The sequence below is a fragment of the Salmo salar genome, chromosome 01 (genome assembly GCF_965601325.2).
Source record: "Salmo salar chromosome 01, fSalSal1, whole genome shotgun sequence".
Taxonomy (NCBI): Eukaryota; Metazoa; Chordata; class Actinopteri; order Salmoniformes; family Salmonidae; genus Salmo; species Salmo salar.
In genome coordinates this window covers 116,708,983-116,727,503 of record NC_138291.1, presented here as the reverse complement: position 1 = coordinate 116,727,503, position 18,521 = coordinate 116,708,983, and the positions used below count along the sequence as shown (strand labels likewise).

At 46.8% G+C, this 18,521-nt stretch overlaps 1 protein-coding gene across 2 annotated transcripts in view; it reads left to right on the top strand.

Annotated features, from left to right (window-relative positions):
* The window catches only part of LOC106591860 (dedicator of cytokinesis protein 1), a 747,377-nt gene that overhangs the window by 307,083 nt on the left and 421,773 nt on the right, over positions 1-18,521 (top strand). For both annotated transcript variants that reach the window (XM_045687698.2, XM_045687696.2), the window contains exon 29: positions 15,356-15,450. In XM_045687698.2, the coding sequence (XP_045543654.2) occupies positions 15,356-15,450 (95 nt within the window). The remainder of the gene's footprint in view (positions 1-15,355; positions 15,451-18,521) is intronic.

Sequence of the window (18,521 nt, the reverse complement as noted above, 5' to 3'; positions counted from 1 at the left end):
TGATCCCCTGCTGATTTTGTATGTTTGCATTTTAATGAGGGAAATAAGTATTTGACCCCTCTGCAAAACATGACTGTTCCCTGGTTGTGTTCCCTGTGATTACCCCCTGTTTATCTGTCTGTTCCCTGGTTGTGTTCCCTGTGATTACCCCCTGTTTGTCTGTTCCCTGTGATTACCCCCTGTTTATCTGTCTGTTCCCTGGTTGTGTTCCCTGTGAACACCCCCTGTTTGTCTGTTCCCTGGTTGTGTTCCCTGTGATTACCCCCTGTTTATCTGTCTGTTCCCTGGTTGTGTTCCCTGTGATTACCCCGTTTGTCTGTTCCCTGTGATTACCCCCTGTTTATCTGTCTGTTCCCTGGTTGTGTTCCCTGTGATTACCCCCTGTTTGTCTGTTCCCTGGTTGTGTTCCCTGTGATTACCCCCTGTTTGTCTGTTCCCTGGTTGTGTTCCCTGTGATTACCCCCTGTTTATCTGTCTGTTCCCTGGTTGTGTTCCCTGTGATTACCCCCTGTTTGTCTGTTCCCTGGTTGTGTTCCCTGTGATTACCCCCTGTTTATCTGTCTGTTCCCTGGTTGTGTTCCCTGTGATTACCCCCTGTTTGTCTGTTCCCTGTGATTACCCCCTGTTTATCTGTCTGTTCCCTGGTTGTGTTCCCTGTGATTACCCCCTGTTTGTCTGTTCCCTGGTTGTGTTCCCTGTGATTACCCCCTGTTTATCTGTCTGTTCCCTGGTTGTGTTCCCTGTGATTACCATGTTTATCTGTCCTTTCCCTGGTTGTGTACCTTGTGATTACCCCCTGTTTATCTGTCCGTTCCCTGGTTGTGTTCCCTGTGATTACCATGTTTATCTGTCCGTTCCCTGGTTGTGTACCTTGTGATTACCCCCTGTTTATCTGTCTGTTCCCTGGTTGTGTTTCCTGTGATTCCCTGTTTATCTATATGTTCCCTGGTTGTGTTTCCTGTGATTACCCCCTGTTTATCTGTCTGTTCCCTGGTTGTGTTTCCTGTGATTCCCTGTTTATCTATATGTTCCCTGGTTGTGTTTCCTGTGATTACCCCCTGTTTATCTGTCTGTTCCCTGGTTGTGTTCCCTGTGTCCTCATTGTTCCGTATTGTGTTTGTTATGTGTTCCTGTCCGTCAGTTAATAAACCTTCACCTCTCCGTAACTTCTTCTCATCTCCTACGTCGCTCCCGTAACAATATGTGACAAAATATACAGAGCCTGTCTCCAGGACTCTGCTTCAGTCCCTGGTACGGCAAGAAATCACGTTGATTAAGACAGGCCTTTCTCTGAGATTTATAGTGAGTGAAGGTGACTTGGACCACAGCAACATCTCACATCCCTACTGGGTCAACTGGTACCAGACAGAGAACCAGCAACATCTCACATCCCTACTCGGTTGACTGGTACCAGACACAGAACCAGCCACATCTCACATCCCTACTGGGTCAACTGGTACCAGACACAGAACCAGTCACATCTCACATCCCTACTGGGTCAACTGGTACCAGACAGAGAACCAGCCACATCTCACATCCCTACTGGGTTGACTGGTACCAGACAGAACCAGCCACATCTCACATCCCTACTGGGTCGACTGGTACCAGACAGAGAACCAGCCACATCTCACATCCCTACTGGGTCGACTGGTACCAGACCGAACCAGCCACATCTCACATCCCTACTGGGTAGACTGGTACCAGACAGAGATCCAGTCACATCTCACATCCCTACTGGGTCGACTGGTACCAGACAGAGAACCAGCCACATCTCACATCCCTACTGGGTCGACTGGTACCAGACAGAACCAGCCACATCTCACATCCCTACTGGGTCGACTGGTACCAGACAGAACCAGCAACATCTCACATCCCTACTGGGTCGACTGGTACCAGACAGAGAACCAGCCACATCTCACATCCCTACTGGGTCGACTGGTACCAGACAGAACCAGCCACATCTCACATCCCTACTGGGTTGACTGGTACCAGACAGAGATCCAGGCACATCTCACATCCCTACTGGGTTGACTGGTACCAGACAGAACCAGCCACATCTCACATCCCTACTGAGTCGACTGGTACCAGACAGAACCAGCCACATCTCACATCCCTACTGGGTCGACTAGTACCAGACAGAACCAGCCACATCTCACATCCCTACTGGGTCGACTGGTACCAGACAGAGAACTAGCAACATCTCACATCCCTACTGGGTCGACTGGTACCAGACAGAGAACCAGCAACATCTCACATCCCTACTGGGTCGACTAGTACCAGACAGAACCAGCCACATCTCACATCCCTACTGGGTTGACTGGTACCAGACAGAACCAGCCACATCTCACATCCCTACTGGGTCGACTGGTACCAGACAGAGAACCAGCCACATCTCACATCCCTACTGGGTCGACTGGTACCAGACAGAACCAGCCACATCTCACATCCCTACTGGGTAGACTAGTACCAGACAGAGAACCAGCCACATCTCACATCCCTACTGGGTCGACTGGTACCAGACAGAGAACCAGCCACATCTCACATCCCTACTGGGTCGACTGGTACCAGACAGAACCAGCCACATCTCACATTCCTACTGGGTCGACTGGTACCAGACAGAACCAGCCACATCTCACATCCCTACTGGGTCGACTGGTACCAGACAGAGAACCAGCCACATCTCACATCCCTACTGGGTCGACTGGTACCAGACAGAACCAGCCACATCTCACATTCCTACTGGGTTGACTGGTACCAGACAGAGATCCAGGCACATCTCACATCCCTACTGGGTTGACTGGTACCAGACAGAACCAGCCACATCTCACATCCCTATTGAGTCGACTGGTACCAGACAGAACCAGCCACATCTCACATCCCTACTGGGTCGACTGGTACCAGACAGAACCAGCCACATCTCACATCCCTACTGGGTCGACTGGTACCAGACAGAGAACCAGCAACATCTCACATCCCTACTGGGTAGACTGGTACCAGACAGAACCAGCCACATCTCACATCCCTACTGGGTCGACTGGTACCAGACAGAGAACCAGCAACATCTCACATCCCTACTGGGTCGACTGGTACCAGACAGAACCAGCCACATCTCACATCCCTACTGGGTTGACTGGTACCAGACAGAACCAGCCACATCTCACATCCCTACTGGGTCGACTGGTACCAGACAGAACCAGCCACATCTCACATCCCTACTGAGTCGACTGGTACCAGACAGAACCAGCCACATCTCACATCCCTACTGGGTCGACTGGTACCAGACAGAACCAGCCACATCTCACATCCCTACTGGGTCGACTGGTACCAGACAGAGAACCAGCCACATCTCACATCCCTACTGGGTCGACTGGTACCAGACAGAGAACCAGCCACATCTCACATCCCTACTGGGTCGACTGGTACCAGACAGAGAACCAGCCACATCTCATACCACTAGAAGCCAAGAGGTTTCTAAACATCTTCTACCCTCAAGCCATAAGACTCCTGAACAGCTAATCAAAGGGCTACCCAGACCCCTCTTTTACACTCCTGCTACTCTCTGTTATTATCTCTGCATAATCACTTTAACTCTACCTACATGTACATATTACCTCAATTACATCCACTAACCTGTACCCCAGCACATTGACTCTGTACAGGTACCCCCTGTATATAGCCTCCACATTGACTCTGTACCGTAACACCCTGTATATAGTCTCCACATTGACTCTGTACCGGTACCCCCTGTATATAGCCTCCACATTGACTCTGTACCGGTACCCCCTGTATATAGCCTCCACATTGACTCTGTACCGGTACCCCCTGTATATAGCCTCCACATTGACTCTGTAGCGGTACCCCCTGTATATAGCCTCCACATTGACTCTGTAGCGGTACCCCCTGTATATAGCCTCCACATTGACTCTGTAGCGGTACCCCCTGTATATAGCCTCCACATTGACTCTGTACCGTAACACCCTGTATATATCCTCCACATTGTACCGTAACACCCTGTATATAGCCTCCACATTGACTCTGTACCGGTACCCCCTGTATATAGCCTCCACATTGACTCTGTACCGGTACCCCCTGTATATAGCCTCCACATTGACTCTGTACCGGTACCCCCTGTATATAGCCTCCACATTGACTCTGTAGCGGTACCCCCTGTATATAGCCTCCACATTGACTCTGTAGCGGTACCCCCTGTATATAGCCTCCACATTGACTCTGTAGCGGTACCCCCTGTATATAGCCTCCACATTGACTCTGTACCGTAACACCCTGTATATAGCCTCCACATTGACTCTGTTCCGTAACACTCTGTATATATCCTCCACATTGTACGTAACACCCTGTATATAGCCTCCACATTGACTCTGTACCGGTACCCCCTGTATATAGCCTCCACATTGACTCTGTACCGGTACCCCCTGTATATAGCCTCCACATTGACTCTGTAGCGGTACCCCCTGTATATAGCCTCCACATTGACTCTGTAGCGGTACCCCCTGTATATAGCCTCCACATTGACTCTGTAGCGGTACCCCCTGTATATAGCCTCCACATTGACTCTGTACCGTAACACCCTGTATATATCCTCCACATTGACTCTGTACCGTAACACCCTGTATATATCCTCCACATTGTACCGTAACACCCTGTATATAGCCTCCACATTGACTCTGTACCGGTACCCCCTGTATATAGCCTCCACATTGACTCTGTACCGGTACCCCCTGTATATAGCCTCCACATTGACTCTGTACCGGTACCCCCTGTATATAGCCTCCACATTGACTCTGTAGCGGTACCCCCTGTATATAGCCTCCACATTGACTCTGTAGCGGTACCCCCTGTATATAGCCTCCACATTGACTCTGTAGCGGTACCCCCTGTATATAGCCTCCACATTGACTCTGTACCGTAACACCCTGTATATAGCCTCCACATTGACTCTGTTCCGTAACACTCTGTATATATCCTCCACATTGTACGTAACACCCTGTATATAGCCTCCACATTGACTCTGTACCGGTACCCCCTGTATATAGCCTCCACATTGACTCTGTACCGGTACCCCCTGTATATAGCCTCCACATTGACTCTGTACCGTAACACCCTGTATATAGCCTCCACATTGACTCTGTTCCGTAACACTCTGTATATATCCTCCACATTGTACCGTAACACCCTGTATATAGCCTCCACATTGACTATGTACCGGTACCCCCTATATATAGCCTCCACATTGACTCTGTACCGGTACCCCCTGTATATAGCCTCCACATTGACTCTGTAGCGGTACCCCCTGTATATAGCCTCCACATTGACTCTGTAGCGGTACCCCCTGTATATAGCCTCCACATTGACTCTGTAGCGGTACCCCCTGTATATAGCCTCCACATTGACTCTGTACCGTAACACCCTGTATATATCCTCCACATTGTACCGTAACACCCTGTATATAGCCTCCACATTGACTCTGTACCGGTACCCCCTGTATATAGCCTCCACATTGACTCTGTACCGGTACCCCCTGTATATAGCCTCCACATTGACTCTGTACCGGTACCCCCTGTATATAGCCTCCACATTGACTCTGTAGCGGTACCCCCTGTATATAGCCTCCACATTGACTCTGTAGCGGTACCCCCTGTATATAGCCTCCACATTGACTCTGTAGCGGTACCCCCTGTATATAGCCTCCACATTGACTCTGTACCGTAACACCCTGTATATAGCCTCCACATTGACTCTGTTCCGTAACACTCTGTATATATCCTCCACATTGTACGTAACACCCTGTATATAGCCTCCACATTGACTCTGTACCGGTACCCCCTGTATATAGCCTCCACATTGACTCTGTACCGGTACCCCCTGTATATAGCCTCCACATTGACTCTGTAGCGGTACCCCCTGTATATAGCCTCCACATTGACTCTGTAGCGGTACCCCCTGTATATAGCCTCCACATTGACTCTGTAGCGGTACCCCCTGTATATAGCCTCCACATTGACTCTGTACCGTAACACCCTGTATATATCCTCCACATTGACTCTGTACCGTAACACCCTGTATATATCCTCCACATTGTACCGTAACACCCTGTATATAGCCTCCACATTGACTCTGTACCGGTACCCCCTGTATATAGCCTCCACATTGACTCTGTACCGGTACCCCCTGTATATAGCCTCCACATTGACTCTGTACCGGTACCCCCTGTATATAGCCTCCACATTGACTCTGTAGCGGTACCCCCTGTATATAGCCTCCACATTGACTCTGTAGCGGTACCCCCTGTATATAGCCTCCACATTGACTCTGTAGCGGTACCCCCTGTATATAGCCTCCACATTGACTCTGTACCGTAACACCCTGTATATAGCCTCCACATTGACTCTGTTCCGTAACACTCTGTATATATCCTCCACATTGTACGTAACACCCTGTATATAGCCTCCACATTGACTCTGTACCGGTACCCCCTGTATATAGCCTCCACATTGACTCTGTACCGGTACCCCCTGTATATAGCCTCCACATTGACTCTGTACCGTAACACCCTGTATATAGCCTCCACATTGACTCTGTTCCGTAACACTCTGTATATATCCTCCACATTGTACCGTAACACCCTGTATATAGCCTCCACATTGACTATGTACCGGTACCCCCTATATATAGCCTCCACATTGACTCTGTACCGGTACCCCCTGTATATAGCCTCCACATTGACTCTGTAGCGGTACCCCCTGTATATAGCCTCCACATTGACTCTGTACCGGTACCCCCTATAGATAACCTCCACGTTGACTCTGTAGCGGTACCCCCTGTATATATCCTCCACATTGACTCTGTACCGGTACACCCTGTATATAGCCTCCACATTTGACTCTGTACCGTAACACCCTGTATATAGCCTCCACATTGACTCTGTACCGTAACACTCTGTATATATCCTCCACATTGTACCGTAACACCCTGTATAAAGCCTCCACATTGACTCTGTACCGGTACCCCCTGTATATAGCCTCCACATTGACTCTGTACCGGTACCTCCTGTATTTAGCCTCCACATTGACTCTGTACCGTAACACCCTGTATATAGCCTCCACATTGACTCTGTACCGTAACACTCTGTATATATCCTCCACATTGTACCGTAACACCCTGTATATAGCCTCCACATTGACTCTGTAGCGGTACCCCCTGTATATAGCTTCCACATTGACTCTGTACCGGTACCCCCTGTATATAGCCTCCACATTGACTCTGTACCGTAACACCCTGTATATAGCCTCCACATTGACTCTGTACCGGTACCTCCTGTATATAGCCTCCACATTGACTCTGTACCGGTACCCCCTGTATATAGCCTCCACATTGACTCTGTACCGGTACCCCCTGTATATAGCCTCCACATTGACTCTGTAGCGGTACCCCCTGTATATAGCCTCCACTTTGACTCTGTAGCGGTACCCCCTGTATATAGCCTCCACATTGACTCTGTACCGGTACCCCCTGTATATAGCCTCCACATTGACTCTGTAGCGGTACCCCCTGTATATAGCCTCCACATTGACTCTGTACTGTACCCCCTGTATATAGCCTCCACATTGACTCTGTACCGTAACACCCTGTATATAGCCTCCACATTGACTCTGTACCGTAACACTCTGTATATATCCTCCACATTGTACCGTAACACCCTGTATATAGCCTCCACATTGACTCTGTACCGGTACCCCCTGTATATAGCCTCCACATTGACTCTGTACCGGTACCCCCTATAGATAACCTCCACGTTGACTCTGTACTGGTACCCCCTGTATATAACCTCCACATTGACTCTGTACATTTACATTTAAGCTCTTATCCAGAGCGACTTACAAATTGGTGCATTCACCTTATGATATCCAGTGGAACAACCACTTTACAATAGTACATCTATATCTTTTTTTTGGGGGGGGGAGGTTAGAAGGATTACTTTATCCTATCCTATGTATTCCTTAAAGAGGTGGGGTTTCAGGTGTCTCCGGAAGGTGGTGATTGACTCCGCTGTCCTGGCGTCGTGAGGGAGCTTGTTCCACCATAGGGGTGCCAGAGCAGCGAACAGTTTTGACTGGGCTGAGCGGGAACTGTGCTTCCTCAGAGGTAGGGGGGCCAGCAGGCCAGAGGTGGTTGAACGCAGTGTCCTTGTTTGGGTGTAGGGCCTGATCAGAGCCTGAAGGTACGGAGGTGCCGTTCCCCTCACGGCTCCGTAGGCAAGCACCATGGTCTTGTAGCGGATGCGAGCTTCAACTGGAAGCCAGTGGAGAGAGCGGAGGAGCGGGATGACGTGAGAGAACTTGGGAAGGTTGAACACCAGACGGGCTGCGGCGTTCTGGATGAGTTGTAGGGGTTTAATGGCACAGGCAGGGAGCCCAGCCAACAGCGAGTTGCAGTAATCCAGACGGGAGATGACAAGTGCCTGGATTAGGACCTGCGCCGCTTCCTGTGTGAGGCAGGGTCATACTCTGCGAATGTTGTAGAGCATGAACCTACAGGATCAGGTCACCGCCTTGATGTTAGTGGAGAACGACAGGGTGTTGTCCAGGGTCACGCCAAGGTTCTTAGCACTCTGGGAGGAGGACACATTGGAGTTGTCAACCGTGATGGCGAGATCATGGAACGGGCAGTCCTTCCCCGGGAGGAAGAGCATCTCCGTCTTGCCGAGGTTCAGCTTGAGGTGGTGATCCGTCATCCACACTGATATGTCTGCCAGACATGCAGAGATGCGATTCGCCACCTGGTTATCAGAAGGGGGAAATGAGAAGATTAATTGTGTGTCGTCTGCATAGCAATGATAGGAGATGCCATGTGAGGATATGACAGAGCCAAGTGACTTGGTGTATAGCGAGAATAGGAGAGGGCCTAGAACAGAGCCCTGGGTGACACCAGTGGTGAGAGCACGTGGTGCGGAGACAGATTCTCGCCACGCCACCTGGTAGGAGCGACCTGTCATGTAGGACGCAATCCAAGCGTGGGCCACGCCGGAGATGCCCAACTCGGAGAGGGTGGAGAGGAGGATCTGATGGTTCACAGTATCAAAGGCAGCAGATAGGTCTAGAAGGATGAGAGCAGAGGAGAGTTAGCTTTAGCAGTGCGGAGAGCCTCCGTGACACAGAGAAGAGCAGTCTCATTTGAATGACCAGTCTTGAAACCTGACTGATTTGGATCAAGAAGGTCATTCTGAGAGAGATAGCAGGAGAGCTGGCCAAGGACGGCACATTCAAGAGTTTTGGAGAGAAAAGAAAGAAGGGATACTGGTCTGTAGTTGTTGACATCGGAGGGATCGAGTGTAGGTTTTTTCAGAAGGGGTGCAACTCTCGCTCTCTTGAAGACAGAAGGGACGTAGCCAGCGGTCAAGGATGAGTTGATGAGCGAGGTGAGGTAAGGGAGAAGGTCTCCGGAAATGGTCTGGAGAAGAGAGGAGGGGATAGGGTCAAGTGGGCAGGTTGTTGGCGGCCGGCAGTCACTAGACGCGAGATTTCATCTGGAGAGAGAGGGGAGAAAGAGGTCAGAGCACAGGGTAGGGCAGTGTGAGCAGGACCAGCGGTGTCGTTTGACTTAGCAAACGAGGATCGGATGTCGTCGACCTTCTTTTCAAAATGGTTGACGAAGTCATCCGCAGAGAGGGAGGAGGGGGGGAGGGGGAGGAGGATTCAGGAGGGAGGAGAAGGTGGCAAAGAGAGGCAGATGCTTGGAATTTAGAGTGGTAGAAAGTGGCTTTAGCAGCAGAGACAGAAGAGGAAAATGTAGAGAGGAGGGAGTGAAAGGATGCCAGGTCCGCAGGGAGGCGAGTTTTCCTCCATTTCCGCTCGGCTGCCCGGAGCCCTGTTCTGTGAGCTCGCAGTGAGTCGTCGAGCCACGGAGCAGGAGGGGAGGACCAAGCCGGCCTGGAGGATAGGGGACATAGAGAGTCAAAGGATGCAGAAAGGGAGGAGAGGAGGGTTAAGGAGGCAGAATCAGGAGATAGGTTGGAGAAGGTTTGAGCAGAGGGAAGAGATGATAGGATGGAAGAGGAGAGAGTAGCGGGAGAGAGAGAGCGAAGGTTGCGATGGCGCGATACCATCCGAGTAGGGGCAGAGTGAGAAGTGTTGGATGAGAGCGAGAGGGAAAAGGATACAAGGTAGTGGTCGGAGACTTGGAGGGGAGTTGCAATGAGATTAGTGGAAGAACAGCATCTAGTAAAGATGAGGTCAAGCGTATTGCCTGCCTTGTGAGTAGGGGGGGAAGGTGAGAGGGTGAGGTCAAAAGAGGAGAGGAGTGGAAAGAAGGAGGCAGAGAGGAATGAGTCAAAGGTAGACGTGGGGAGGTTAAAGTCACCCAGAACTGTGAGAGGTGAGCCATCCTCAGGAAAGGAACTTATCAAGGCGTCAAGCTCATTGATGAACTCTCCAAGGGAACCTGGAGGGCGATAAATGATAAGGATGTTAAGCTTGAAAGGGCTGGTAACTGTGACAGCATGGAATTCAAAGGAGGCGATAGACAGATGGGTCAGGGGAGGAAGAGAGAAAGTCCACTTGGGAGAGATGAGGATTCCAGTGCCACCACCCCGCTGGCCAGATGCTCTCGGGGTATGCGAGAACACGTGGGCAGACAAGGAGAGAGCAGTAGGAGTAGCAGTGTTATCTGTGGTAATCCATGTTTCCGTCAGCGCCAAGAAGTCGAGGGACTGGAGGGTAGCATAGGCTGAGATGAACTCTGCCTTGTTGGCCGCAGACCGGCAGTTCCAGAGGCTGCCGGAGACCTGGAACTCCACGTGGGTCGTGCGCGCTGGGACCACCAGGTTAGAGTGGCAGCGGCCACGCGGTGTGAAGCGTTTGTATGGCCTGTGCAGAGGGGAGGGAACAGGGATAGACAGACACATAGTTGTCAGGCTACAGAAGAGGCTACGCTAATGCAAAGGAGATTGGAATGACAAGTGGACTACACGTCTCGAATGTTCAGAAAGTTAAGCTTACGTTGCAAAAATCTTATTGACTAAAATGACTAAAATGATACAGTACTGCTGGCTGGTGAACTAGGCTAGCTAGCAGTGGCTGCATTGTTGACTTTGTTTGAAAGTGTAGCTGGCTAGGTAACCTCGATAGTTTCAGTACTACACCTTATCATGATACAAAGGCAACTATGTAGCTAGCTAACACAACACTAATCAAGACGTTCCTTTGTAATGTATTTAGTTTCTACAATGCTGCTCGTCGGTAATCGTTGGCTAGGTTTGGAAAAATGGCGTCGCGGGGGACGAAAATAGCTGGCTAGCTAACCTCGATAATTACTCTAAACTACACAATTATCAAACTATGACAAAGACAACTATGTAGCTAGCTAACACTACACTACTCAAGTCGTTCCGTTGTAATGTATTAGTTTCTACAGTGCTGCTAGTCGGTAAAGGTTGGCTAGCTAGGAACGGCTTTGCGGCGGACGAAAATAGCTGGCTAGCTAACCTCGATAATTACTCTAAACTACACAATTATCTTTGATACAAAGACAGCTATGTAGCTAGCTAAAAAATTGCTCAGATCAAACAAATCAAACCGTTGTAATGTAATGAAATTTAATATTACCTGCGGAGCGAAGTGCAGCACGACTGGCAAATCAGTAAACCCGCAATGTACCGTAACACCCTGTATATAGCCTCCACATTGACTCTGTACCGTAACACCCTGTATATAGCCTTGCTTGTTATTTTACTGCTGCTGTTTAATTATTTGTTACTTCTATTTTCAAATGTTTTGTTATCTATTTTTTAGTTAACCTCTCTTGGGTATGTGGGACGTGACCGTCCCACCTGCGGGACACACTCCCAACAGCCAGTGAAATAGCAGGGCGGCAAATTCAAAACAACCAAAATCTCATAATTCAGATTTCTCAAACATACGACTATTTTACACCATTTTAAAGATACACTTCTCCTTAACCTCTTACATCTAGACGTTCCGCTAGCGGAACACCTGCTCCAATATCCAATGATAGGCGTGGCGCGAATTACAAATTCCTCAAAAATACAAAAACTTCAATTTTTCAAACATATGACTATTTCACAGCATTTTAAAGACAAGACTCTCCTTTATCTAACCACACTGTCCGATTTCAAAAAGGCTTTACAGCGAAAGCAAAACATTAGATTATGTCAGCAGAGTACCCAGCCAGAAATAATCAGACTACCCATTTTTCAAGATAGCATATAATGTCACAAAAACCCAGAAGACAGCTAATTGCAGCACTAACCTTTGATGATCTTCATCAGATGACACACCTAGGACATTATGTTATACAATACATGCATGCTTTGTTCAATCAAGTTCATATTTATATAAAAAAACAGCTTTTTACATTAGCATGTGACGTTCAGAACTAGCATACCCCCCGCAAACTTCCGGGGAATTTACTAACAATTTACTAAATTACTCACGATAAACGTTCACAAAAAGCATAACAATTATTTTAAGAATTATAGATACAGAACTCCTCTATGCACTCGATATGTCCGATTTTAAAATAGCTTTTTGGTGAAAGCACATTTTACAATATTCTAAGTACATAGCCCAGCCATCACGGGCTAGCTATTTAGACACCCGGCAAGGTTAGCCTTCACCAAAATCAGATTTACTATTATAAAAGTTTGATTACCTTTTGTTGTCTTCGTCAGAATGCACTCCCAGGACTGCTACTTCAATAACAAATGTTGGTTTGGTCCAAAATAATCCATCGTTATATCCGAATAGCGGCGTTTTGTTCGTGCGTCCCAGACACTATCCGAAATGGTAAATCAGGGTCGTGCGCATGGCGCAATTCGTGACCAAAAAATTCTAAATATTCCATTACCGTACTTCGAAGCATGTCAACCGCTGTTTAAAATATTCCGACCGGGAATCTCCTTTTCGGCAAACAGAGGAAAAATCACAAAGACGGGGGCGGCCAGGGCACGCGCCTAAGCCCAGAGTCCCTTGATCGGCCACTTGAGAAAGGCGATAATGTGTTTCAGCCTGGGGCTGTGATGACGACATTCAGGTTTTTCCCGGGCTCTGAGCGCCCATGGAAGACGTAGGAAGTGTCACGTTAGAGCAGAGATCCTTTGTAAAAGATAGAGATGGCAAAGAAGTTCAAGAAATGGTCAGACAGGCCACTTCCTGTAAAGGAATCTCTCAGGTTTTGACCTGCCATTTGAGTTCTGTTATACTCACAGACACCATTCAAACAGTTTTAGAAACTTTGGAGTGTTTTCTATCCAAAGCCAATAATTATATGCATATTCTAGTTACTGGGCAGGAGTAGTAACCAGATTAAATCGGGTACGTTTTTTATCCAGCTGTGAAAATACTGCCCCCTAGCCAAAACAGGTTAATGCAACCACATTGTCCGATTTCAAAAAGGCTTTACAGCGAAAGCAAAACATTAGATTATGTTAGGAAACCACCTAAACAAGAAAAGCCACACAGCCATTTTCCTAGCAAGGAGAGGCGCACAAAAACCAGAAATACAGCTAAAATGAAGCATTAACCTTTGACGATCTTCATCAGATGACACTCATAGGACATCATGTTACACAATACATGTATGTTTTGTTCGATCAAGTTCATATTTATATCCAAAAACAGCATTTTACATTGGCGCGTGTTGTTCAGAAAATGTTTGCCTCCCAAAACCTCCGGTGAATGTGCACATTAATTTACAGAAATACTCATCATAAACGTTGACAAAATATACAACAATTATTTAAAGATTTATAGATACACTACTTCTTAATACAACCGCTGTGTCAGATTTCAAAATAACTTTACGGAGAAAGCACATTGTTCAATATTCTGAGAACAGAGCTCAGCCATCAATGCAAGCTATACAGCTACCCGCCAAGTCATGGCATCAACAAAACTCTAAATTAGTGTTATAAATCTTTCCTTACCTTTGCTGATCCTCGGCGGAATGCGCTTGCAGGACTCCCACTTCCACAAGAATTGTTCATTTGTTCGATAAAGTCCATAATTTATGTCCAAATACCTCTGTTTTGTTGGCGCGTCCAGAACACTAATCCAAAGGCACGATGAAGGAGTGCAAATCAATAGACGAAAAGCTCAAAAGTTCCATTACCGTTTGTAGAAACATGTCAAACGATGATTACAATCAGTCCTTAGGGTGTTTTTAACATAAATAATCAATAATATTCCAACCGGACAATAGCGTATTCATTACAGAAGAAAAATAAAAAATGCTAGCCATGCGTGAACGCGCAGGAAGTAACTACATGACCTCAGACAGTCCACTGCTTGAACCGGCTGTTATTCCCTCAAAATTCACCATAGAAGACTCAAACAACTTTCTAAAGACTGTTGACATCTAGTGGAAGCCGTAGGAAGTGCAAAATGACCCCACAGACACTGTAGTTTCAATAGGCAATGGTTTGAAAGACTACAAGTCTCAGATTTCCCACTTCCTGGTTGGATTTTTCTCATGTTTTTGCCTGCCATATGAGTTCTGTTATACTCACAGACATCATTCAAACAGTTTTAGAAACTTCAGAGTGTTTTCTACCCAAATCTACCAATAATATGCATTTCTGGGCCCGAGTAGAAGGCAGTTTAATTTGGGTACGTTTTTCATCCGGCCATGAAAATACTGCCCCCTACCCAAGAGAGGTTTTAACACTTAATTTTTTTTAAATTATCTTCTTAAAGTATTGTTGGTTAAGGGCTTGTAAGTAAGCATTTCAATGTAATGTCTACACCTGTATTCGGAGCATGTGAGAAATACAATGAGATTGAGGGGGAAAAAACGATTTAATACATTTTAGAATAAGGCTGTAACGTAACAACATTTGGAAAAAGGCAAGGGGTCTGAATACTTTCCAAAGGCACTATATATATATTTTTGCACTATGAGGTTGGAATGCTACTGTGAAAATAATGATAATGCCCTTTTAGTGGAAGAGCTGTTTGAAAAGATCGCCTGAAATATCAGCCTGTTTTGGTGGGATGGAGTTTTGGCCTGCCTGGTGACATAGTTAATAGACCAATAAGAAAGAGTTCCAAACCTCTCTGCCAATGACAGCTAGTTTTCAGTTTTCCTCTCCCTACTCAGACCTCTCGGTCTATAAGCACCCTAACCTGACAGAACCAATCTGATGCCCTGCTTCTCTTTTCCTCTGGGTTTATAACCTTAACCATCATCACGGTTCATTCCAGATTGTTCTTCTGATTTTTTCCTGGGCCTGAGAATCGCAGGCTTCATCGCTAATGCTCTCTCTCTCTCTCTCTCTCTCTCTCTCTCTCTCTCTCTCTCTCTCTCTCTCTCTCTCTCATAGGATTTCCTGATGGAAACATTTATCATGTTCAAGGACCTCATTGGGAAGAATGTCTACCCTGGTGACTGGGTCATCATGAACATGATGCAGAATAAGTGAGTACTGTACAGGGACTGGGTGGCTGTACACACACACACAAACACACATCTCGCCGTGCCGTTGTTGCCTAGGAACGGCAGTCTGAATCAGGAGTGAGGAAGGGAAGTATTTTTATCTCTGTCACGAAACCACACGGGCCTCGGCGTCCACACGGGTCTCGGGGGTCCACACGGGCCTCGGGAGTCCACACGGGCCTCGGCGTCCACACGGGCCTCGGCGTCCACATGGGTCTCGGGGGTCCACACGGGCCTCGGGGGTCCACACGGGCCTCGGCGTCCACACGGGCCTCGGCGTCCACACTGCAAACAGAAGAGGGAGGGACGGATGAGTAAAACAATAACATGAATGATAGAGAGTCTGGGTTTGTTTGGGGGTTTATAACAGTTGGCTAATCTCCTCAGTGACGGTCCTCATCTGATCGTCCTCATCTCTTTACTTTGTTGCTGCTCGTAACTATTGTATTTTATTTAGGTGCTTCACTCCCCTTCACCAACTATCTCCCACGTGTGTCTGGTAAAGAAAATAAATACTGGAATTAAGTGTGGTTTTGAAGTTAAGTTCTGAGTCACAGTGGAGGTTTTGTTTGAGACGAGAGTCTGTTTTGATGTAGTTGTCAGATCGAAGAGAAAGAAGTATGAAACAGTTTTAGGACTTTTACATGTTCATCTGTGGAGTTAGCAATTGTTTTACAAAAAATGCTCACGTATATCCAATTAAAAAACAAAACCTTGACAATACACTCCCACTTTGCCTATGTGTCAGTATGTACAGTATGTTCAGTGTCTGTCTGTAGATCATAACATACCACTAGACTACAGTCTGTCTATAGATCATAACATACCACTAGACTATAGTCTGTCTATAGATCATAACATACCACTAGACTACAGTCTGTCTATAGATCCATAACATACCACTAGACTACAGTCTGTCTATAGATCATAACATACCACTAGACTACAGTCTGTCTATAGAGCATAACATACCACTAGACTACAGTCTGTCTATAGATCCATAACATACCACTAGACTACAGTCTGTCTATAGATCATAACATACCACTAGACTACAGTCTGTCTATAGATCCATAACATACCACTAGACTACAGTCTGTCTATAGATCATACCATACCACTAGACTACAGTCTGTCTATAGATCATAACATACCACTAGACTATAGTCTGTCTATAGATCCATAACATACCACTAGACTACAGTCTGTCTATAGATCACAACATACCACTAGACTACAGTCTGTCTATACAGTGGGGCAAAAAAGTATTTAGTCAGCCACCAATTGTGCAAGTTCTCCCACTTAAAAAGATGAGAGAGGCCTGTAATTTTCATCATAGGTACACTTCAACTATGACAGACAAAATGAGAAAAAGAATTCCAGAAAATCACATTGTAGGATTTTTAATGAATTTATTTACAAATTATGGTGGAAAATAAGTATTTGGTCAATAACAAAAGTTTATCTCAATACTTTGTTATATACCCTTTGTTGGCAATGACACAGGTCAAACGTTTCTGTAAGTCTTCACAAGGTTTTCACACACTGTTGATGGTATTTTGGCCCATTCCTCCATGCAGATCTCCTCTAGAGCAGTGATGTTTTGGGGCTGTCGCTGGGCAACACGGACTTTCAACTCCCTCCAAAGATTTTCTATGGGGTTGAGATCTGGAGACTGGCTAGGCCACTCCAGGACCTTGAAATGCTTCTTACGAAGCCACTCCTTCGTTACCCGGGCGGTGTGTTTGGGATCATTGTCATGCTGAAAGACCCAGCCACGTTTCATCTTCAATGCCCTTGCTGATGGAAGGAGGTTTTCACTCAAAATCTCACGATACATGGCCCCATTCATTATTTCCTTTACACGGATCAGTCGTCCTGGTCCCTTTGCAGAAAAACAGCCCCAAAGCATGATGTTTCCACCCCCATGCTTCACAGTAGGTATGGTGTTCTTTGGATGCAACTCAGCATTCTTTGTCCTCCAAACACGACGAGTTGAGTTTTTACCAAAAAGTTCTATTTTGGTTTCATCTGACCATATGACATTCTCCCAATCCTCTTCTGGATCATCCAAATGCTCTCTAGCAAACTTCAGACGGGCCTGGACATGTACTGGCTTAAGCAGGGGGACACGTCTGGCACTGCAGGATTTGAGTCCCTGGCGGTGTAGTGTGTTACTGATGGTAGGCTTTGTTACTTTGGTCCCAGCTCTCTGCAGGTCATTCACTAGGTCCCCCCGTGTGGTTCTGGGATTTTTGCTCGCCGTTCTTGTGATCATTTTGACCCCACGGGGTGAGATCTTGCTTGGAGCCCCAGATCAAGGGAGATTACCAGTGGTCTTGTATGTCTTCCATTTCCTAATAATTGCTCCCACAGTTGATTTCTTCAAACCAAGCTGCTTACCTATTGCAGATTCAGTCTTCCCAGCCTGGTGCAGGTCTACAATTTTGTTTCTGGTGTCCTTTGACAGCTCTTTGGTCTTGGCCATAGTGGAGTTTGGAGTGTGACTGTTTGAGGTTGTGGACAGGTGTCTTTTATACTGATAACAAGTTCAAACAGGTGCCATTAATACAGGTAACGAGTGGAGGACAGAGGAGCCTCTCAAAGAAGAAGTTACAGGTCTGTGAGAGCCAGAAATCTTGCTTGTTTGTAGGTGACCAAATACTTATTTTCTACCATAATTTGCAAATAAATTCATTAAAAACCCTACAATGTGATTTTCTGGATTTTTTTTCTCATTTTGTCTGTCATAGTTGACGTGTACCTATGATGAAAATTACAGGCCGCTCTCATCTTTTTAAGTGGGAGAACTTGCACAATTGGTGGCTGACTAAATACTTTTTTGCCCCACTGTAGATCCATAACATACCACTAGACTACAGTCTGTCTATAGATCATAACATACCACTAGACTACAGTCTGTCTATAGATCATAACATACCACTAGACTATAGTCTGTCTATAGATCCATAACATACCACTAGACTACAGTCTGTCTATAGATCATAACATACCACTAGACTACAGTCTGTCTATAGATCATAACATACCAC